The sequence below is a fragment of the Delphinus delphis genome, chromosome 19, assembly GCF_949987515.2.
Source record: "Delphinus delphis chromosome 19, mDelDel1.2, whole genome shotgun sequence".
Taxonomy (NCBI): Eukaryota; Metazoa; Chordata; class Mammalia; order Artiodactyla; family Delphinidae; genus Delphinus; species Delphinus delphis.
The window spans coordinates 57,859,673-57,883,177 of NC_082701.1; the positions used below are offsets into that span (position 1 = coordinate 57,859,673).

At 51.8% G+C, this 23,505-nt stretch overlaps 1 protein-coding gene and 1 pseudogene across 3 annotated transcripts; one reads left to right on the plus strand and one right to left on the minus strand.

Moving 5' to 3' along the window:
* Positions 1-217: 217 nt before the first annotated feature.
* Positions 218-17,953, minus strand: ALDH3A2 (aldehyde dehydrogenase 3 family member A2). Of its 3 annotated transcripts, none has more exons than XM_059996511.1 (11): positions 17,934-17,953; positions 17,133-17,293; positions 15,628-15,859; positions 14,790-14,875; positions 12,868-13,076; positions 11,665-11,782; positions 9,844-9,985; positions 7,696-7,862; positions 6,274-6,373; positions 5,034-5,269; positions 218-2,575 (listed from the first exon to the last, which is right to left on the minus strand). In XM_059996511.1, the coding sequence occupies exons 2-11, from the start codon at positions 17,283-17,285 to the stop codon at positions 2,561-2,563; spliced, it is 1,458 nt and encodes a 485-aa protein (XP_059852494.1). In that variant the 5' UTR covers positions 17,286-17,293; positions 17,934-17,953; the 3' UTR covers positions 218-2,560. The 3 variants fall into 3 exon arrangements, with proteins under 3 accessions (XP_059852494.1, XP_059852493.1, XP_059852492.1); XM_059996510.1 differs by having other exon boundaries at positions 17,886-17,953; XM_059996509.1 differs by lacking the exon at positions 17,934-17,953 and adding an exon at positions 17,411-17,488.
* The window catches only part of LOC132414155 (receptor-binding cancer antigen expressed on SiSo cells pseudogene), a 109,813-nt pseudogene continuing 103,905 nt past the window's right edge, over positions 17,598-23,505 (plus strand).

Here is a 23,505-nt window from a genome sequence, read left to right on the forward strand (position 1 = left end):
TTAAAATGAGAAAAAATCAGTTAAAGAAAGGTGACCAACACCACCTTTCGATAGATAAAGGCAAAAAAATGGATTTATAGTTGGAGAAAACTTGTGGTCAAAGAATTGTCTCCAACGGGATATCTGAAAACGAAGAACGTTATTACAATTCATGCCAATTTTACCAAATACAATGTATTTATTCTGAAGCAGAATATACTAGTAGACAAGTCAATCATTTTGCTTAATTAGAATGTTTAATATTTGCAAACAAATCAACGGAAAAAGGATTAATCTCCAAAATATATAAACAGCTCATGCAACTCAATCTTAAAAAAAACAAACAACCCAATCAAAAAATGGGCAGAAGACCTAAATAGACATTTCTCCAAAGAAGACATACAGATGGACAAGAGGCTCAACATCACTAATTATTAGAAAAATGCAAATCAGAACTACAGTGAGGTATCACCTCACACCCGTCAGAATGGCCATCATCAAAAAAATCTACAATCAGTGCTGGAGAGAGTGTGGAGAAAAGGGAACCCTCTTGCACTGCTGGTGGGAATGTAAATTGATACAGCCACTATGGAGAACAGTATGGAGGTTCCTTAAAAAACTAAAAATAGAACCACCATACCCAGCAATCCCACTCCTGGGCATATACCTGGAGAAAACCATAATTCAAAAAGAGACACGTACTACAATGTTCATTGCAGCACTATTTACTATAGCCAGGTCATGAAAGCAACCTAAATGCCCATCGACAGATCAATGGATAAAGAAGACATGGTACATATATATACGATGGAATATTACTCAGCCATAAAAAGGAAAAAGACTGGGTCATTTGTAGAGACGTGGATGGACTTAGAGACTGTCATTCAGAGTGAAGTAAGTCAGAAAGAGAAAAATGTCGTATATTAATGCATATATGTGGAATCTAGAAATATGGTACAGATGAACTGGTTTGCAAGGCAGAAATAGAGACATAGATGTAGGGAACAAATGTATGGATACCAAGGGGGGAAAGTGGTGGGGGGTGGTGGTGGTGGTGGGATGAACTGCGAGATTGGGATTGACATGTGTACACTGATGTGTATAAAATGGATGACTAATAACCTGCTGTATATAAAAAAAGTGTAACGTACAATATACCAAATGAAAATTCCGTATTGAAATTCTGTCTGAGCTCTTTTATGATTGATTATTCTGATAGTGGTTTAAGCAGCTGTTTCCTAAACTAGTCTAGTGATGGATTCTCACCACCTTGTCCTGTGATGCAGATGTAACATACTGCAGACAGCCTAACGGAGCAGTTCACTCAGTGGTAGATCACACGTTCCTAGAGTGAGTTACACTCTCTCACTGAGCAGCCGAGTCTTCTCAAGCGTGGAGGCGGGGAGGGTGCGGCCCCTGCAGCCCGGACCACCACCGGCCCCCTGCCCCGAGGGCTCTCCTTCAGACTTTCCATCTGGCTGAAGTGCCCCAGGCCGGGGTCCGGGGGGTGGGGGTAGGGGGTGGTGTCATCTCCCTGTGTCTTCCGTCCCCTTTGGCGGGGCAGCTGCTGTGGCTCAGGGTCCTCCTACAGACGCCCACTCACCAGCCCCCGAGGCTCTCAGGGCTGCAGAGCCGTCCAGGACGGGAAATGGTCCCCACGTTAAGTTCTGTGGACCCAATCTATTCAGAAAGGCATCTCTCTCAAGTCTAAAAAAGGGAAATTTACTTGCCTTGTGCTACAGAAATAAGAAACTTAGATTTGTCCTTGAAGAGCCATTAACTTGCAACTTGAAGGTCCTATTATGCGAGGATAAGTATTGTTATGAGTACTTTCAGGACAGCAGTAAAAAATGCCAGGTGGGTTTTGTAAGATGCAGAACTCTACAACTCCTGCACCCTAGGAATGATAGCTGATACTTGTATGAAATTGGCAACTGTCTTCCAGGAAGCCCTAGGATTTACAAGATGCTCTGAGTGAGTGACATGAGTCACAAAACCACGTGTGGACGGCCGCACGGACCATCACAGACCAAGCACGAGACAGGACAGAGAGTGGATGAGAGAGGAGGGCCGACTCCCGGAGGTCAGGCTTTCAAGTCCCGACAGACGAGGGACAGGGAGCCCCCATACCTCAGTTCTAGTGCCTCGAACCCCACGGGGGCTGGGAGACCTCGCCTCACCTCTCTGGACTGAGACCTGGAAGCCTGGGCGGGGCTGGGCTCTGGAAGGCCACAGGGTGATGCCCGCGGTAAGGGCAGGGTGTCCCATGTCCCCTGAGCAGCAGAGTCGCTGAGCAGGTTCTGCGAACTCAGGTTCTCCCAGCGCGCTCTCCCCTCCCCCAGCCCAGAGCTCTAGGGATGGGGGTTCTCCGAGTGTCTCACTACTGGGCGGGCGAGTGCTGGGCTTTGGCTGAAACGGTGAGTTTTATTAATGGTGAGTGGCAATGACTTTTAGGTTTGGCGATGGTGCATTTGCATACTGTCTTACAATTTTTGGCAGGATTTCAAAATTACTGGTTCATTAATTATTTGGTAGAAGAATAATTCGGTAGAGAGGATGACGCGGCGGCACGGATCACTCTTCAGTAGCATCCAGCCTGGGGGAGGAGAAAGGAATCTGGGTTACCACCGGTTTACAATGTCCCCACCAGCCCTGGAACATGGGCCCAGGATCGGGACCCTGACACGTACCGTCTGTCCTAAGGACCATGTCAACAAGGCCCACAGATCCCTAAGGAGTCTTAAGTGTGGCCGGGCTGAGGATGACAGGTCATGCCCTCCCCCAGTGGTGAATTTCACCAGTACCCACTGAGGCTTAAAGAAGCACGGCCACAACCGCAGAGTTCAAACGTTGGATTTCATTTTCAAAGGCCCGATGACATCGTTCAATTTGAACCTTTTATTTTCCTCAACTTTTTTCCCCCACTCTGAGGTTCTGACATGTTCCCTTTGGATTGACAGTTTTGCCGCTTTCAGTTTCCCATTTTAAAATGTTCCAAATCCATTCTAATTCTAGTAAAGTGAATTACTATAATCATATTCAAGCACATAACAAAATAACTACTAAGTGCAAAAAGCAATTTCAGAAAAATGTCTGCAGTTACCGCCAGTAGATTCCTCAAGTAAATGGACAGTTTAGGCTCAGAGTCATTTGTTTAAAAGGTGATTTGATAAGAAGCGGGTAAAAACACAGAGAGAAGAGCAGAGAAGCAGCAAAGAGGAGAGAAACCCCCAAATCTTTACGCCGTCTCACACTGAATCCAAAACAATCGGGACGACGAACACACGGGCTCCCAGTAAGGAGCGCAGAGAGGTGCGGCTGGAAGCGGCCTGGACCTCCGGGTGCCCGTGCCCTCGCTCTCTGGGCTCAGAAGAGGCCTCGGCCGAAGCCATAATTAAGTCGATCCCAGAGCCCGGGATCAAAGCCATATTTTCTTGTTCCCAGCCGAATAAACGTTTTTATACACTGCTGCTTCTCTAGACCCTACCAGAGAAAGGTTTGTCTGCCAAACCCTTTCGGGAACTCTGGGCGGGCCACCTGGCCTGCCCTAGCCTGTGGGGCACGGGGCATTGCACCTGGGGGAGCCCTCCTGGGAATACGGGGCACAGTCAGCCCGCACCTCCGAATTTTCCATGAGGCTAAGAAACTCCATCCAGACCAAGAAGATGCCTGTCAGGCTGGGGACCCACGTCTCGGGGAAGAAAGATAGGCTAACAGTGACCAGAGACCCAAGCGCACCTCCGACCTCAGGAAGAAGCGGAAGAAAAAAACCCAGAAAGTTCTACACCCCACAAGATGTTTTGATTCACTAAGTCTGCTACATGAATTCTAAAGTCGAAGTTTTAAAAAAAAAAAAACGAAACAACTCAAAACCAAAATAAATAGCGACTTGGAGCTTTTTATAAGATTATTCTCAAATTCTGAAACAAAGGAAGGTGACTATGAGTGGGTCAGCAGGCATGTCCTCTGGGATAGCTGAGTGCATGAGACCATCCTTTTCTGGAAGTAATGAATGCTTCACCCAGACCCAGCTGAGCCACGACCTCTAATCTTGGGAGTCCAGCAAGCCGACCTCACCCTTGGAAACCTGTGGCCAAGTTAAGTTTTCACACTCTGACGCTCCAGGCCATGGTCCAGAACGTCTGGAGACATTCTTTTTCTGATAACGCCTAAGCCTCCAAGTGTAGAAAAACAAACGACTGGAAGAGAACACACCCCAAGCTGGCCCACTTGACAGAAAGGAAAGAAACAGCCCAACCTCCTCTCAACACACAGGGCTGGGTTCTGGCGTTCCTGGCTCCCAGGACGGCACAATCTGTGAACTGCCAGAAAGATCAACAGGGCCTTTCTCCTCAGCACAGCCTGGTATTTCCGAGGAAACCCAAACGATCTCAGACGTGACCGGCAGGTCCAGTTCCACCAAAGCTGTGACACTGTAAGGTGAGCCGACCCCCTTTCAACATTTAAACGAAATACAGATATGAACACAGCTGTTCCCATTAAATGCTAGAATCTGGCCCCGCCCCGAGGATACGGACCGTCCTCGGACGCTGGCCGTCATGAGGGTCTCTTAGCAAGTCCATGCCCGGAACGGCCAGTCACCAGAGAGAAACGCCACAGGCCAGCTTCCCCCAGCACAGCTGCTTCCCCACCAGCCCTGTCCCCGGCATGCTGTCCTCCACCTCCACGCACACCGGGTTCCTGCACAGCCAGGAACCAAACTGACGCTCAGTCACCAACAGCAAGAGGGTCAGAGGGTGAGGCGGTTCGGACTTCGGCAGCACGCTCGACGGGGCTCTGAACTCGCAGACCAGAGGCTGCCACACGCCCCCTGTAAGGACTGAGGCCTGTGGGCTGCACGATCCCTGCCGCTGGAGCACAGAGGCAGCCGGGGATGCCTGGAAAAGCAGGGCGGCCCAGCAGCCTGAAGCTCCCTGACCTCAGTCTTAGGCTCTGGAAGTTAATAGGAGAGAGCTGCTTGAAAGACCGGAGGTGCTCCCGAGACGCAAGAGGTGCACCTGGAGGCGCCGGGCGCCCGAGTCCCGGGGACTCACCTTCATGAGCGCCGCCACCACGACGCCCAGGAGGGCAAGCAGCAGAAGCCCGAGTTTCCCTCTGTTGAGCCGTTTCAGGAAGAACAGTTTGGCCCAGTCCACCTTCGACTGGCTATTGGGAGGATACCGGAGTTTGTTTGCGCCTTCTCGCTTCAGGCTTTTTAATAAACAGGGACGCTGATGCGAAAAAGTATCGAAACTGTGTTTTCCGTGATACGCTCCCATCCCACTGGACCCTGAAATAAAGGAACAGATGAGACGGGCTCCGCTGTGGGTGACGGCGCTCCTTCCGTGCACACGGCGCCGCGGCTGCACCCCCCCACCGGCGCACGTGGCTCGTTCCAGGACGCCCTCCTAGCGCCCCCCGCACGGCGGGCCCCTGGCACAGGACGCTCTCCGAGAGCAGGGCAGGGACCGGCAGCTCCCGGGGTGCTGGCTGTCACTGATGCCAGGGACCAAGCTCACTCTCACCAGAGCCCATCTCCTGAGAGGGAGAGGGGGCTGGGCAGGGCCCGAGCGGGACTCCAAGCGGTCCACTCCAAGAGCCGCATGTGCCTGTTCCCGCCGTGGCACGTGCCTGAGCCACTGCTCCTCCAGGCTCCTGGAAGGTGCCCAAGGCCAGGACAGCGGGGTCAAGCGGCTGTGTGGCAACAGGCCTCTCGGACCTGTGCTCCGGGACCGTGCTCACGTCTCTGCTCGGTCACGTGAGCCGGGCGGACGAGCACGTGGCACGAGGCACCCGGCACGCAGCTTACTGGGGCCGGGCCGCTGGGGCATCACCTAGGTGACAGCTGAAGCTGCAGGGAGACTCTGTGACGTGTGTCAAGAGACGTGCATTTTAAGGAAGAAAATCTAAACGACAAGCCAAAACGCTAACAGTGCTTATGCCTCGGAGGCTACTACATTTTCCCTTGTAACTTTCTATAGTGTTTTGTTTGGTTTTGCCCCTTTAGCCCCAAAAAGCAAAGGGACGTTCAAGCCCTTGGCTGCTGTCTGCTCCTGGCGCTGTGAGCCCGTCATGTGCTACCTCATTCGATAAAGGACAGAGGGCATTTATCAGTTCACCTGAGACCTGATTTTTGGCCTAAGAAATGCCCTGAATCTGGGAGAAGATCCATAAACCAGTGAAGCAACGCAAGAAAGAACAGTCACTACAGACTGGGGATGGAGAGCAGGGGGCGGGACAGAGGTGGACCCCAGGCAGCGGCTTGCAGGGGCAGTGACCGGGAGGGGGCCTCACCCACGCCTCCGAAGGGCAGGGAGCTGAGCATGAAGTGCATGATGACGTCGTTGCCCGTGACGCCCCCGCTGGACGTCCTGTCGATCATTTGCTTGATGAGCTGAGGACGAGAAGGAACAGAGGCTCCGGGTCAGTCGCCCCTGGCCTGGGACCCACATCCTCCTCGAGGCTGGGGGCACTGAGTGAGACCCGGACGACCTGAAGAGTTGGGCCCATGCACCCGGGCACACCCCAGTGCTGGACCCCCGGGACCACAGCCAGGGCCTTTCTTACCAGGGATGGTTCAGGCTATATTCCAGGTTTTAAAAATTGTTAATATTTCTCTATCTCTGCTTTAAAGGATGGCATGTGATTAACAGGTATCATTTCGTTTCTAGGAAATGTAAAAAAGATTCAAGATTTCAGAGGTAGCATCCTATTTTTGAAGGAAATCGCTGGTTGGCCCGGGACGTGAATGGGCACGATGACACTGGACTGGTAAATGTCACCTCCCCTGGCTGCTGACCCACCAAGTCCTCTGTAGCAAAGGTCGCTGCTGACCCTGGGACCGAGCCTGACCCGCCGCCCCGTGCCTGGGCCGCAGACCGCAGCTTCCACTCTGTCCACCACTGCCTGTGGTCATTTCAACCGTCAGACCGCTGTGTACCACTAACCCATTCCTAGCTGAGCCCCGCACGTCCGGTCTTCCCGGACGGTCTGTAGAGATCGGTACCGCGCCAGCGCCGCCAGCATCACCAGCTCTAGAAGCTGCCCCGAGACCCCCTGCGTGGCCCCGGCAGAGGCTCTGCAGAAAACACCTGCCGTGGGAACTCCTCGACCTGGCTGCACCCTCCCTTCCGAGTTTTCCCCTTTCTTCAGAGGCTCCTGGCCCACTGGCCCACCTTGAGGCCACTGTCCCTTAGCAGCAGCCGGTCACCTCGAGGTGCATACGGACGGGCCGCGTGGAGGGCGGCGGCAGGGCTGCTGGGCCTGGGGTGGCGTGTGGTCTGCCGGCCAGGCTGGGACGGCAACACCACTCCAACCACAAAGCCCCGTGGCTGGAGAAAGCCAAGTCCGAGGCTTCCCAAGCACCTCCCTCAGCAGCGCCAGAGACACTGCCCTGCGGGCCGCGGACGCCGCGTGGGTAAGAGCCGGGGCCCTACCACAGGACCCCCTACAGATCAACAGCAGAAGCGCTTCTGATGCAGGTGCTCAGACGTCTCCCAGTGACATGGCAGGTGTCTGTGAGTCACCAGGCTTGTGACGCTCGCCCCGAAGACTCAGCTCTGACCCCAGGGAGTAAGGGAAGGGTCACAGCCCTAACCCCAGGGCCTCATTACCCAGGACTGGGGGACTCTGGCACCAGACGAAATAATCAGCATTTGCTGTACAGCAGAGAAGGAGCATGGCTTCTGAGAGCGAGCTGCATGCTGGGAAGTTTACCTTAGTGTTATGAGAAAACACGTAGAAAGCCAGGGGCTTTTCGCGTTCATTTATGAACTGTATGGCTTCTTCTGCATTCTTCACAGGCACTATTGGAAGAATTGGTCCAAAAATTTCCTCTTGCATCACTTTGGTTTTAGGATCCACATCAGTGAGTATCGTTGGGGCTGAAAAATGAAAACGCTCAAGCAGGAGACAGAAATGCCAAACTCTCACCTCACGTCTGGCTCACTGGGTCACCCACCCATCCCTTCCCCACTCCCGCCCAGGTGTCGTCTACTGAGACAAGTCCCAAGTACGTGGGTAAAGCGTGCAAATATTACGTCTCCACGCGTGTGCATCAGGGATCCTTGTGCAAACCCAGGGGGAGATACAGGCTTGAGTAAAACCTGCGCGTGTTTAACCCTGTTCAGCACCACATTCCTGCGTCTTTCTGTGGATAGGCCTTCCTGGGAGCACAGAGGGCCCCTCGGTGGACCAAACCAGTACAGCTTCTTAATAGAAGTACGTTCCTGCCTGTGATCTCTTTGATCTTGATTACAACTGCGTCAGGTTCAGAAAACGTAATGAAATGGTGGGATTCCCTAAGCCTTATCTCAGCGTTCCGTCCACTCTGGGGAAAGACACAGACCGGAGGACGACATGGATCCTGAAGAGCTTTGTGGGGTGTCCAGTGTCCACACCAAGAAGTCCCCAAGCCGCAGTGCTCGGGGAGACCCTGCGGATGGGCTGGAGGGTCGACTACAGGAGAAGACACCTGACAGAACAAGCGTGCTCTTGCCTCCACCCACGGTTACGACCAGGTTGTCCTGGAGGCATGGCACGGGACGGCTTTCTCCAGCACGCCCGGGGGTACAGAAGCCGCTGCCTCAGATCTGCCGCCCGCGGCTTCCCTGGGCCAGAGAGGTGTCCATCCCCCTCTGCAGAGCCACGCGCTTAGGTGAGGTGACCCTGGACCAGGTTGGGGGAAGCTCCTAACTAGTCTGAGCTAATCACGGCCGACCTTCCCTCTCACCACTCATGGGCATAGAGGCAGGCAGTCAACATGCTGGGCCGGCAGGACCCAAAGACGAACCCCCATGGCTCTGGGGGTGTTACGGAGCCGCTGAACTAACAGGCCGAGAGCATACTTTTCTCCGTACTGTTTAAGTCCCTTAAGTTCTGTTTTTGAAAAGTTGGGGTTTTTGGTGATGATGAGAGGAAACAGGTAAACAGATTTGCGGAGCAGCTTTTTCGCCAACTTCAGGTGTGATCTTTTTTTTTTAAAAATAAGTTTGTTTATTTATTTATTTTTGGCTGCGTTGGGTCTTTGTTGCTGCGCGCGGGCTTTCTCTAGTTGCGGCGCGTGGGGGCTACTCTTCCTTGCGGTGCGCGGGCTTCTCACTGCGGTGGCTTCTCTTGTTGGGAGCACGAGCTCTAGATGTGCGGGCTCTAGATGTGCGGGCTTCAGTAGTTGTGGCAGGTGGTCTCAGTAGCTGTGGCACGCGGGCTTCAGTAGTTGTGGCTTGCAGGCTCTAGAGCACAGGCTCAGTAGTTGTGGCGCATGGCCTTAGTTGCTCCGTGGCATGTGGGATCTTCCCGGAACAGGGCTCGAACCCGTGTCCCCTGCATTGGCAGGAGGATTCTTAACCACTGCGCCCCCCATGAGTGATTCTTCCCTCATCTTAGGTGTTATTTTAGATAAGTGTGTTTAAAATTCAAAAGTGATACATACTCGTGGCAAAAAAACAAAGAACACAACAAGAAAGTCAATAGCGAGGTCAAGCATGATGGGTGAAAACGTTCTTTCTGGAACAGGACTGCTGTCGGCTAACTGTGCGATTGTGGTTGAGCTATTTCCTTCTCTGGGCTGTTTTCCCAGCCGTAAGCTGGAAATAACTACAGAGTCTGGTTCTGCTTCTCAAGGTTGCCAGGAAGAAAAAGTTAGATAAAATACGTGTGTAAATACAAACAACTAAATAGAGTTACTCAACGTATACATATATAAAGTCATCTTTAACTTGCTTGTAACAAAGCAGTATACCAGAAAGCAGTATTTAATAGCTTATTAATCACTCTACACCTAATAGTTGATTCAGTGTCGGTAAAGAGTGTCAATAAAAACTGTTGAGCGGCCCCTCCCTACAGGACGAGATGAGTCTCCGTTACCTATGTAGCGTGTGGCCTCATCGGTCTCCCCGCCAAAAGCTATCTTCTGTCCTTCAAGCAAACCTCGTATCCTCTTGAAATGACGCAGGTTGATGATCCTTTCATAGTCGGGGGATGCTTTTACGTTTTCTCCATAAAATTCCTGTTGAAAACAGCAGTATCTAGTTGTCACCAAAGACCCATATTTTAATTTCTTTAATAATTATAAAATTCACCATGGCCCCAAATCTGGTTTTGTATCCTCACAGAATCCAACCCCCCAGCCCCCAAATCCTTTAACAGCAGTAAGACTAAGCTCTTTGGCAGGTCAAGGACAGGAGTTACAGCACACACACACGTCTCCCATTTTCCACGGTTTCGGGGGTTGGCATGGGTCCCTCCTGGGGGTGGACACAGAGCAAGTAGGGGGGGTCTCGCCCCGTGTCGGGGCCACACGCGCGCTTGCCTATCAGCTCTGGCTGCTGTCCTGCGAGGAGCTGGGTGGTGGTGGCAGAGGCCCTGTGACCTGCAAAGCCTAAAACACTGACCGCCTGTGTGTTTCCCCTTTTGCAGAAAGGGTTTGCTGAGCTTTGCGCTATTTCCTCGTGTCAGGTCTTCTCTGGACTGGAACTTCCACCAGTCACAGATAACCGTGAAACCACTCAAAAGATCAAAACACAGTCTTGGTAAGTCACCCAGAGTAAGAGAGCCTCAGAAGCCAAGCAGTCAGCCCCGCGGGAGCTCTCAATCTACTCTCCAGCGGCACTGAGCACAGTCCACCCCCTGCAGCCGCCTCGAACCCGGGAGGAAGGAAGCTCCCGGGCAGCGTGTTGCAATGCGTGTTCTTGGGCCCCAACGCCGGAGCCACAGGAGTGGCTTTCAGCGCTGGCCGCACCTCAGCATCACCTGGAGACCCCAGCCCTGCTGGACCACCGTCTTCGGAGCGGGGGACTGGGGGCTTTTCTGAAACGGCTCCCAGTGACCCCCAGTGGAGAGCCACGGCGACGAGAGAACACACGCCTCCTGGAAACCCAGTTCCTCACCACACTCACCCGAGCACGTCCCCAGCAGCCCCAGTGTCTTCCCAGAGTCGGGCCAAGCTCCCCTTTCACGCTCTCCTTGTCCGGCCCCATCGCGGTCCCGCCACTAACGTCCAGCTTCCACGTCACCTTGCTGCTCACCTACGTCACTCCTGGGTGTTCCAGAGCCTTCCTTTCAGGGCTCGGTCAGTACCCGGCGAGTGAACAACGGTGGTTCCAATAGTTTCTCCACCCAGGGGGCTCCCACCGCTGAGCTGTCACAGCTTCATCCCTTCCTTGCTTCCAGTCCCAGTCCTACGTTCCTTCTGGCTCAGCTCAGGACACCACCGTGTAGCCTTCCTTGGTCCCCTCGCTAGAGATGGCCATTTGAAACGCCCTCAAAGACTGATGGCCGCGTCAAGAGTGCACGTTCCTCGAAACTGCTGGCTTCTGTAAACCGCCGGCACAGCCGAGCACCGCTAACCTCGATCGCCGCACCGCGGCGAGGGCCTTGGCCACACCGCAGAGGCCTCGCGATGTTCTCCCCAGACCACACAACAGCTACTGGGCTTTTTTTTTTAAGGTCCGTTCTACACCTAACGAGTTGTGCCGTCCACAAATCAACTGGACAGTGTCAGCGTGTGCAGCACCAACCTCACCCTGCTACCACGCTACGAGAGCACTTTGCATTAGCCAGGAAATTAGTTCAGTCACCTGCTCCTGGAATGTTCCCGGGAGGGGGTGGGGCGATGCCCCCTGCAAACATCTGATTTCACTCTGTATCCCAGTGAGACCAGTGGACCCAGAGGTGGGAAACACGAACCTTCACGGCCTCCTTCACCTTCCGCACGATCAGGTCCTGGAGGGACGGCTCGCAGAGCACGTAGTCGGGGGCGATGCAGGTCTGGCCGCAGTTCATGTACTTGCCCCAGGCGATGCGTCTGGGAAAAGCACGAGCAGGCAGAGTTCAGTCCCCACGCCCCTGTCACGCGCTTCGGCGCCATCTGAACGTTTTTCAGCTAGCTGTCAAGATTACTAGTACGTATATGTATTTGGTAATCTCGATAAAAAAAAAATGTTTCGAAAACTCATCTCTATATCAGTTGGCTGGAACTGAGGACGCATTTTCAATTGGCGTAGGCTGTTCTACAAAGCAGGGAAAGCCTCCTGCCAGTTCATGAGAAACGTTACTTTATACGCAGGGAAGCCACTGCCTGCGGCAGGAAAAGAGAGAAACAGCCTCCTGACACCCTCCTTCTCCCACCCCGGCCGAGAGGACATCTGGGAGGACAGGGGTTCCACAGACAGCACGGCTCCTGCTGTGGCTTGGTCCTGCTGCAAGATGCCAGGTACAGGCAGGACCAGAAGCCCTCCCCGATCTGGGACGCTGGGCCCGGGCTCGGATGGAAACCCACGAACCGGGGTCCCCTGTTCCAGCAAGTAGACGTCTACTTACAGAGCCCACCCGGAGCCCGGCCGACGCCCCCCGCTCCCCTTGTCTGAAGGGAGGGAGAGCCACGCCATGCCAGCACAGTCAGCTGTGGGTTTGGGCGCTTCCTGTTAGCTGAACTGATTTAGCGGAGACAACCCGAAACCTTGCATCTTCTGGTTCTCAGATGCAAGATGCTATTATTCTCATCTCAGTTAAAAGATGAGAATTATTGGTTTTATCAATAAAGGAACTCAGTTAAGAGATCAGCATAATGCCCTTTCTTTGGAAATTTAAAGATCTTATTAGGCACACAGGATCCCTGGCATTACCTACTGGCATTACCTACTTCCTGGATCAGCTATCAGAACAGTAAAACTTCTTGCCAGGTCTATTACCTAGAGAACAGAAATAGCTTTTCCTCATCCTGAGGGCAACTGTGTGATGTCACAACCTCATGTTCATCTCCTCTGGCTGTGGCGCCAAGGCTTGGTTTGTGAAAGAGTTCTGGTCCCTGTGAGGACATCAACGGCAGTGCCCAGCAAGGAGGTACAGGGCATGCCAGCCTGCCGGGGGAGTCCAGATAACCGGTCTCACCTGCAGGCAACGTCCAGGTCACAGTCTTTGTCAACGTAACACGGACTCTTCCCTCCCAGTTCAAGGGTCACCGGGGTCAGATGCTTGGCGGCAGCTTCCATGACAATTTTTCCAACAGTGGTGTTTCCCGTGTAGAGAATGTGGTCAAATCGCTGCTTCAGAAGCTCCGTGGTTTCCTCGACGCCACCATTAACAACCGCGTACAGGTCCTTAAAGAAAGACAAACACTCGCATCACCGAAGGAATCCTATCGTCTGACGTAAACACGTAACATTCAGTGAAACCAGGAAAAGGTGGAGACTGGCCCCGGGAAACCACAAGACGGGGGCTGGGAGAGGGGAGGGTTGTGGGAACGTGGCCACTGTCGGTGACCACAGGACAGGCCCCAGGCGCGTCCACCCGGACGTCCTCTCTGCACGCGGCTCAGCGTGGGGCTCAGGGCACGGGGGGAACCGAGTAACTGCGCCCGAATGTGTGCAAAGGCCGCCAGGGAAGCGCTTCCAGGGGCAGGTCCGGGCTGCACCTGCGCCCCGTCATCCTCTGGCTCACGTGCCTGCTGGCGGCCACCCGACGCCTCTGAGCCTCAGCCTCCTCTTGTGATGGGGGGACGTCACAGCGCTTTGCACTGAACCCTCATGTGCACCGTGCAACCGTCTGCAGCTATCGCACGGGAGAGGATAGTCACAGTGTGAAGAGCGGCGGCGGGACACCGAGCACAAGCCGGCTGGTGGGCCCCGTGTTTCCCCTCCATCTCTACTCACAGCTCAGCGGCCCGACAGGCGTTTCAGGCTTTAGCTCGCCTCCGCCTGAATCCACAGAGCCTGTGTGGTCGGTCCCCAACAAGCCGAGGGAGGCAGGGCCGCAGTGACGACCCCCATCCGGGCAGAGTGAGACAGTGAAGCATCTGCCCTACCTCACTGCCTTCACCGCCCTTCTGCACTGGGTACCCCAGGCCCTGGGACAACACTGCTCCATGGCCGCCGTGGCAGGGATGAGCCAACACGGGGAGCACGGCTCCTCCGAGAACCGGAGGTGGCTTGTAGACCGCTGTCAGAAAACGTGGCCGACTACAGGTGCGACGCTGCACAGCTGCGTCTCCCTGGCGCGCACCGAGGACCCCTCCACGCAGAGCTAACGGCCCCAGTTCACGTGGCGTCACAATCTCCGCCACGGGGGGCACCAGACCTCTGCTTCAGAGATCGTCTTTTCTCCACCGCTTCCGATACTCTTTTTTTAAAGGTTTTTTTTTTTTTTTGATGTGGGCCATTTACAAAGTCTGTATTGAATTTGTTATAATACTGCTTCTGTTTTTTGTTTTGGTTTTTTGACCGCAAGGCACACGGGATCCCAGCTCCCCGACCAGGGATCGGACCCGCACCCCCTGCATTGGAAGGCGAAGTCTTAACCACTGGACCGCCAGGGAAGTCCCAGCTTCCGATACTCTTCAATGCCAGCACTGTAACTCTGAGTGAGGGTCCACACTCTGGGTCAGGAGGCCTTTTTCTTTCTGTAGTTTTCGGGCCACAAACATGCCCGTTTAAATGTAGACGTGTGTTCACGTAACTGTACCTCGTGAAGAGCGCCCAGCACGGTACCAGCCCCTCAATAAATAACTCACTAGAAGGATACACCTAAAATCACGTCAGATCAAAGGTTAATGCGAAATGCCAGATGGCAGCGGAGGCTTTGTTAACAGCAGGGGTGCCGATAAGGCCGCCGGCCTGACCAAACTGTGTCACTACAGTAGCTGAACTATTCCGCAGTTTTTTTGGAACTTAACTTCTCTTGTTAAGCCAGCCGTGGGAGGCTGAGGGAAAATGAGTGTGGAGGCCTGACCACCAATGACGCAAGCCAGCATGAAGAGCAGAGTGTGTGCCAGACGGACAGACAGACGTGCCAGAGAGGGGGCAAGGTCCTCTTACCTGGTCTAAGTACTGAGGGAGGAGCGTAGCCAAGGCCTTGGCTGTATTTTCACTTACTTCAGAAGGCTTGATAATCACAGCATTTCCTAAACAAAGCAAAAAGCAGGACGTTGTCTAGTACTCGAGCGATTCTAACATCCATGAGACGGAGCTCCTGTGGGGAGCACAGGCTAAGGGTTAATTCCTCTGGTTATTTCTGGCTCTGCGTTCTGTCTTCCTCACCACAGGCGTGAGCGCTCGCCCCTCTGCCTCTTTCCCAAAGGCTAACTCCTCAGTGCTCACCACGTAGGTCCTTGACGGGAGGCCCCTGGCCTTCTCTCACTGTTCTCACTCCCACCCTTGGATTTTCCTTTTGCCCTGGGATTATCGCACAGACAAGCTTTGCCCACATAAAGCTGTTGGTCTGGATCCTGGTTAACTGAGAAATGAATCCCTTGGCATTTGCTGCAGACCCAAGCAAGCATGACTCCCAGAGCCCTTATTTGAATGAAGAAAGGGGTCAGACAGAATCAACTGGTTCATCCAAAGCCAGAGGTGGCAACTGAAACCACATGACGCTATGGACGTGTGACTCCAAACCTGGGCCCGTGGACTCGCGCGTGCCTCTACGCCCTCGCAGGTCCATTCTCCAGGGCCCCAAAAAGCAGTCACCCCACAGATCTCTGGAGCCCACTGAACAAGTAATAATAACGTTTATGAATTCTCAATACACTGCTGGTGCAAACCAAGGCGAGCCGCCACAGCAAATGCATTTAACTAACCACTATCCTTAACGTACAACCAGTTTCAGAGAACACGCCTCTCGAAGACAGCGTAAGGACGGAAGCTGACGCCAGACCTGCAGCGATGGCTCCTATCAGAGGCTGGACGGTGAGGACAAAGGGGTAGTTCCAAGCTCCGATGATCAACACGACTCCCAGGGGCTCTGGCTGGACGTAGGCCTCGTCCAGCATGGTGACCAGGTTCTTCTGAGCTGGTTTAGCAGCGGCCCATTCAGGAAGCTTCTCCAGCACGAGCTCAATTTCCCCAAGCACGGTGATGACTTCTTGACTGTATGCGTTGAATTCGCTCTGTTACAAGAAGGTCACAGTTAACCTTTGTGGGTATGACACGCTTGGCCCTGAATGTCAGAAGCATCGGGCCAGGGAATTCCCTGACGGTCCAGTAGTTAGGCTTCTGTGCTTCCACTGCAGGGGACACAGGTTTGATCCCTGGTCGGGGAACTAAGCCTTACGGCAATGCAAAAAAAAAAAAAAAAAAAAAAAAAGCATCAGGACAGGCAAACCTGTCAGACTAGCTGGTTCGCCATGCAGATTCCTGTGTGTCCTCCAAGCCCACAGTAAGGACTTGCTAATTCCCTTCTTAATATATTCAATCCCTTTAAATCTTTCTTTACTGATCCAAGCCATTTAAAGTCAGGCTTAAACGTTAACTCTTTCACGAAAACTTCCCTAATTAATAATGGTGTGCCTTGATCACACTTTATAAACCATAGTCATTATGCTTTCCCCTATATCTTAACATTTCAGCCTTAATACACTGGCTTAAAACTATAGCCCCACTTTCTCTGTGCCTGTTCTGTTTCCCAACCAAACTTAAAGCCCTCGAGGGCAAGGAGTTTATTGTACTTCTTTAGTCATCCTATATATACACCCTCGGAAATGCTTGTAGAGTGAATGAGTCAGACTTTTTTGGGTATCTTCCTTAAATCCACCGCGACTATTTGACATCACAGTTCCTCTCCACCAAAAGTGCTATTCAGGAAGTTTTAGAGTTCCTGTTGTTACTACTGATGTTACTACCCCTCAAAATAATCTTCCAGGGGGAGGGGCCGAAGGAGCCTAGCAAAGCCAGAGCAAGGCCTTGTTACCCCTGAAATGAAGAGAAAAATTAGAAACAAAGTGGTAACAACAGTGTTATAAAACATAGGGGACCATTTTTAAACCCGAAACACTCCCCCAAGACCTTGCTACTCAAAGCGTGGTTCCATTGGTACATCACCTGGGAGCTTCTTACAAAAACTCGGGCTCTCAAACCCCCTCCCCCCAGACCCAGTGAAGCATCGTCTGCATCGTAACAAGGTCTCCGGGTGACTCGCGGGTGCACAGATGTGGCACCTAACATCATCGAGGGAAATCCGAGCGCAACGACGACAAGCAAAACCCTGTGTCTGCATAAGAAACCGCAAAGTTAAAAGACAAGAACCCGACTCGGAGGAAGAGGCCTGCAATACACGAAGCGGACGAATGACCCAAATCCAGGGGAAGGGGAAGGGAAAGGGAAAGGGCCACAGCTGCCCGCGGAAAAGGGGCAGGCCGTGGAGCGCAGGTCCCGGGGGCGCACCTTGCTCAGGTCGGCGGCGATGGCCGCCAGGATGTCCCTCTCGCGCTCCTGCACCATCGCGCGCAGGGCCTCGAGCTGCCGCCGCCGGAACGTCAGGGGGCGCGAGCGGCCGGACCCGAACGCCGCGCGAACCCGCTGCACCTCGCGCTCCATGGCCAGTCCTGCGGGGACAGGGGAGATCGGGCGCCGTGCGGGGTGAGCGGGCCGGACGCGGGGCCGCCGGGCGGTGCCTCTCCATCCCCGCCCCCCGTCCCCGGGCCCAGCGACCCCGGCCGCACCTCCGTCCCGCCGGCGCGCTAGCTCCGCCGCAGCTAACTGCTCGCCGCAGCTAACTGCTCCGCCACCGCCCCGCGAGCCCGGGTCGACCCCGAGCCGCGCGCCGATTGGCCGGCGTGGTCCACGTGACCTGCGCAGGCCGGACGCCGCGTGGCCCCGCCCCCAGGAGTCGGCAGGCGAGGGGGTGAGGACGGCTGGGCGGACGGCTGGGCCGGACCGGGCTGGGGCCGGGCCCCGTGCCCAGCGGCTCAGGAGGCGTCGCCCTTACGCCGCGGCGCCCCTCGGCCCGCCCGGCCCGCTCTCTTCCAGCTCGGAGCCGCGGGGACTCGGCGCCCAGGTGAGTGCCCCTCAGCAGCCCCGCCCCCACGCCCTCCTTTACCCTTTACCAGCCGCTCTCCGGGCCGCCCCCCCCAGGTCCCTGCCCCCCCCTCCCTAGAGGGGCAGCTAGCTCGGACCCCCCCCCCCCCCCGCACCCACGTGACAATGCCCGCGGCAGCTGGGTTCTCCCCTCGCTCTCCTCTGCACCTGCGGAGATTGCCGGACGTCCTTCTGGCTTGTACCTGATTTGACTTGGGCTTTATCAGCTTGTCACGTGGTTGTTTGTCTCGTGCCTCTGCTTTCACCACTCGGGGAAAGAATGCGTTATCCAGACGTGAAGGACTCCGCTTTGAAGGTGGGGATGTCTGTCCCTTTCCTGGGACGCCGATGCTGGCGCTCCCTCGAGGGTGAGCTTCCCTCCCAGACGCCGGGGTCGTGCTGGCTCGCTGTCTCTTGTGAAACCTTGAAGGCATGTATCCTGTCCTGTTTGATGTGTGTTCTTTGTCCTGACAAGATATAAGAAACTGTGTTGAAAACCATGCTTCGCCAGAGCGCTTTCCTCCTGGGTGGAGACAGCACTCCTGCGCTATAGTCCTGTTTGGCCGGAAAAAAACCCCTCTTTTAGTCTTATGATAAGTTGTTTATTGATTACTTGGCCTCCACACCCAGCAGTCATTGCCATCTTCTGGAGACAGTGTGTTTGCTTGTTCGCCATCACCCTGTATTCTTCCGGTTTTCCTTTTCCCTCCGTGACCAAGTCCTCTGGGTTTTTCCTTGCTGGACCTTTCTCCCCTTCCAGGCTTCCTGACGTGTTCAGGTGCCTGAGGGCTCAGTCCTTGGACCTCTTCTCTTTCCACAGTCACAGCCTCATCTAATCCCGTGCATGGTGGTCAGAGAAGATTTTAAATCCCATCTGGTCCCACCCTTTCCTCTGAACTCCAACCAGTATGTTCAGCTCTATCCCACTCATACTGGGATTCATAATAGGCATCTTAAAGGTAGCTGTACATAGAACTGTTGGTTTCTCTTCATCCACGAGACAAATACAGGGCACGCCTCCACCAGTGTTCTCAGTCTCAGGAAGTGGTACCACCCTTCATCCCATTTACTCAGGCCTTAGGATCATCCTGACTCTTCTCTTTGGCCCTAGTTTCAAAACGTAATAAAAATACCAGTGGTTTTCCAGTTGAAGGACGACTGTCATGGATGTATTTGTCAATTAAAAGAAATAATAGTATATCATTTTAACAGGATGGTTACAAACTCTCAGAAAGTTTTGGAGACTATTTTTACAACACTGGCCATAGAAAGAGAAATATATCTTAGTTGCTGAGATTGTTTGAGTTTTCTCTATTATATTTGTTACGTACGTGGAAAAAAATCTATGAAAATTATCGTATCAGAGTAACTCACATTGGAACATAGTTTATTTCTTTATAGAATAAAATGCATATTATTAATTAAAAAAATACCAGTGGTTGAAGGAAAAAAATACCATAAAAAAAAATACCAGTGGTTGAATTCAACCACTTTTGCCCTAGTTCAAGCCATCATCATTTTCACCGGCACTTTATGTAGCATCCTACTGGGTTTCCTGGCTTCTACTGTGGACTCGGTGAAGGTTATTTATCTGTCATTTCTCAGTCCTCCACCTGCCCTTTTATAATCTGTCCCACAGACACCCAGAGTGTGTGAACTCTTTTCCCGGTTCTCCTGCCAGCTGGCTTCCAGTGAGTTGTGGCAGTTGCTGGGTGTTTCTGTAGTGGAAGAGGAGCTGGGATGATTCCTTCCTTGGTCAAGGTGGCCGCTCTCTAGGAGATACAGGATGACAGTGACAGCATCTCCAGGTGGCACCGGTGCTGGTGCAGCTCCCCTGGGTTCCTTCCAGCCAGGGGAATTTTCAGCAGCTTCTCATCAGTGGTATCACTCCATGCGTCCCTCTGACCCCTCTTACTCTTCAGATCCCCTCCACCTGTAGTAACTGGAGTGGGTTCTCTTTTCACAGCTGGATCCTGACTGATACGCTTTGCTGCAGCCATTCTCCGCCCAGCTGTCAGTGATCCTTTCACAAGACCCTCGACCCTCTTACTTCCCTGCTCAAAGCTTTCCAGTGGCTTCCTGTGACATATAGAACAAAATCCAAAATACTCAACTAGCCGTACGTGTCCTGGCCTGCAGCCTCCTCTCCAGGCTCCGTTTGTATGATTCTCCCACTTAGTGGAGTGCTTCTCTTGCTGTTCACAGAACGAGAAGCACACCTCCACTTTGGGGCTTTTGCACTCTGCTCTTTCCTGCTTAAATGTAACCTCCCTAAAGAAGCCTTCACTGACCACCATGTCTGAAATACCAGGCTCTGCCACTCTGTCCCTTCCCCATTTGTTTGTGTCTGTCTTTCGTGTTCAACGTAGTGTCAGTACCAAGCAAAGAATCTGGTCGGTTGTAGGTACTCTGTAAATATTTATTGAACAAAGGAATGGTACAGTCTCAAGGACTCCAGCCTCCGTGTCTTGTGCTGTCCATGTTTGTGGCTTTCTCAATAGCCACAGTAATTTGAGAGTTATTTAAAGAGATTCTTGGTGAAGGAAGGAAGGTGGCATGACCATCAAACTCGCCTTCGCCTTCTTCCTTGCCTTCTTTCGGCCAAAACCATGAAGTCCACATGGAGATGCCACAGTGATCTTGCTGATAAAGGGGAGGTTGCTGGTGAGCAGGCCTTTTACTTTACCGGGAAAAGCTGTAGCTTCCAGCACATACCGGTGTCTAAGCCAACTTCATACCCAAGCGTTGCCTGTGCACAGTAGGCCCACGGTCTAAGGTCAGTGCAGGATTCTCCCGCTGTCCCAGAGGAGAGCATTCCCAGGAACCCGTCCCTAAGCCAAAATGGAGTAAAGCCAAGTAGCAATTACAAACGCTGTGTGCTGTTTTCACTCTTCACCTGCTTCTCTCCTGAAAGTGAACATCCTCTTTGGATTTCTTTCCATTAGCAAACACAGGCACTAAAGCAGGTCTTGAGTAAAGGCACAGTGGTGTAAAGCAGACTTTCAAAAAACGGGGGAAACCTGTGTCTGGAACCATGTGGTGATGTTTAAATGGGCTCAGAGTTCATTGAGTAACCATTTTAAACCCTGAGCTAAGGAATGTTATGTAAGGGACTAGGTAAACTGACACAGGACTCATGCCACAGTTTTTTAGAATGTAAATAATGAACAGAATTCCAACGTGAAAATAGGCAATCTAAGGCATGATATCAAAATATCATCTAAGGCAAGTTAATCTCTGAGCAGCAAAGGGCTGCTTCTTCTGCTGAGGATTAGACAGGAGGATCTTAAGAAGAATCTGTCGCAGTTCTAATGGCAACATCACCAGGAGTTTGACTCTGCCAACTCTTGAGCATTTTTTTTATTAACTGGAGAAAACAATTGATGGCTTTTTTTTGGCGTATTTTAAAACCACATCCAAATTCTTTTTTTGTGTGTGTAATTTTTTAAATTGAAGTAGAGTTGATTTACAGTGTTGTGTTAATTTTTGTTGCACATCAAAGTGATTAAGTTATACATATATATATATATACTTTTTTTTTTTTTTCCCCACACGGCTTGTGGGATCTTAGTTCCCCAACGAGGGATTGAACCTGGGCCCTCAGCAGTGAAAGCACAGAGTCCTAACCGCTGGACCGCCAGGGAATTCTCTGTGTACATTCTTTTTTTTTTTAATTCTTTTCCATTAATTGGTTTATCATAGAATACTGAATATAGTTTCCTGTGCTATACAGTAAGACCTTGTTGTTCATCCATCCTATAGATAATAGTTTGCATCTGCTAATCCCAACATCCCACTCCATCCCTCCCCCAGCCCCCTCCCCTTTGGCAACCACCATTGTATTCTCTATGTCTGTGAGTCTGTTTCTGTTTCATAGATAAGTTCATTTGTGTCATATTTTAGATTCCACATATCAGTGATATCATATAATATTGTCTTTCTTTCTAACTTACTTCACTTAATATGATAACCTCTAGTTGCATCCATGTTGTTGCAAATGGCATTATTTCATTCCTACGGCTGAGTAGTGTTCTACTGTGTATATACATACCACATCTTCTTCATCCATTCATCTGCTGATGGACAATTACATTGTTTCTGTGTCTTAGCTATTGCGAATAGTGCTGCTATGAACATAGCCATGCATGTATCTTTCTGAGTTAGAGTTTTGTCTGGGTATATGCTCAGGAGTGGGATTGCTGGATCATATGGTAGTATATTTTCTGAGGAACCTCCGTACTGTTCTCCATAGTAGCTGCACCAATTTACATTCCCACCAACAGTGTAGGAGGGTTCCCTTTTCTCCACACCCTTTCCACCATTTGTTATTTGTAGACTTTTTAATGATGGCCATTCTGACCAGTGTGAGGTGATACCTCATTGTAGATTTGATTTGCATTTCTCTTTTAAAAAAATTTTTATTTTATTTATTTATTTGCACCAGGTCTTAGTTGCAGCATGCTCGTGGGATCTAGTTCCCTGACCAGGGATCGAACCCAGGCCCCCTGCATTGGGAGCTCAGAGTCTTAAGCCCTGTACCACCAGGGAAGTCCCGCATTTCTCTGTTAATCATCGATGTTGAGCATCTTTTCATGTACCTATTGGCCATTTGTATTTCTCCTTTGGAGAAATGTCTGTTTAGGTCTTCTGCCCATTTTTTGATTGGGTTGTTTGTTGAGTATTATGAGCTGTTTGTATATTTTGGAAATTAAGCCCTGTCGGTCATTCCGTAGGTAGTCTTTTTGTTTTCTTTTATGGTTTCCTTTGCTGTGCAAAAGCTTGTAAGTTTAATTCGGTCTCATGTGTTTATTTTTGTTTTTATTTTTATTGCCTTGGGAGACGGACCTAAGAAAACCCATGTCCAGATTCTTCAGCAGAACAAGGTGGTATGTTTATGAAACCGAAGAGTGGACTGGGGATTCTTTCACCCCCAAGTTGAAACGCTCCCCTTCCAGCTTTTGATTACGATGTGCCCATGGATTTAAGTATCTCTGGGCGAGTGAGATTACCACTTGCAGGTACAGGGTTGTGGGGTGAGTGCCTACAAGCTATTTTTTTGGGAAATGTAGTACGCCTGGCCACCATACTTTCCTAGTCCATTACCCCTTTTTTGTCCTTAAAGTTTCTTCATTGTGGGTGGTCCACTCTGTGACCCCTCTCCAGTGCGGGTAACCCAAGCCTGACCGTTCAGCCCTCCCAGCACTTTGTTTAGACCTATCATGACAGAGACACGCTTTCCCCATGGGCTCACCAGCTATGCGGATGGTAGAATCCTCGAGCCACTTGTAGCTAATTTGTTGGCACCCCAGGGGAAATGACTCGCTGAGAATAAAGCTGAGACAGAGGAAGGCAGAGCTCAGAGACAAGTCCTGATAAGATCGTTTGTGTTCAGTTAAGGCTCGAAGCTAAAAGCACCTCTGTGAAGGACATCGTCATAGTTCCTCTCATAAACCAGTCAATTTCCAAATGTCAGGGACCCAGTGTTTGAATTGAATTTTTTTTGCCACTTGCTACCCAGAGACCTGAACATGATAGAGAGACGTGCCACATTGCACTTAATTCTGTTATCCAGGTCCTCAGACTAATCCACGATGGGGTAAAAGGAGGTACAAAACGTTAACATTTTAAAAACTATGTATGCAGTCAGTATATTCCTTGCAGTGTGGTATAAGTTATGAGCAAATCAGCCAGTTTTCTAGGAGACCAGATTAGGGCCAGAAGGAAGGAAGGAGTCCTGGGC

Bases quoted from the DNA above. Each gene is read 5' to 3' on its own strand.
- ALDH3A2 (XM_059996511.1), bottom strand. From the start codon at position 17,285: ATGGAGCGCGAGGTGCAGCGGGTTCGCGCGGCGTTCGGGTCCGGCCGC. The intron at 15,860-17,132 runs GTGCGCCCCCGG...TTCTTGTAACAG, and splicing joins TCGCCGCCGACCTGAGCAAG to AGCGAATTCAACGCATACAG. The intron at 9,986-11,664 runs GTTCGTGTTTCC...TGTTTTCAACAG, and splicing joins AGGTGAAGGAGGCCGTGAAG to GAATTTTATGGAGAAAACGT.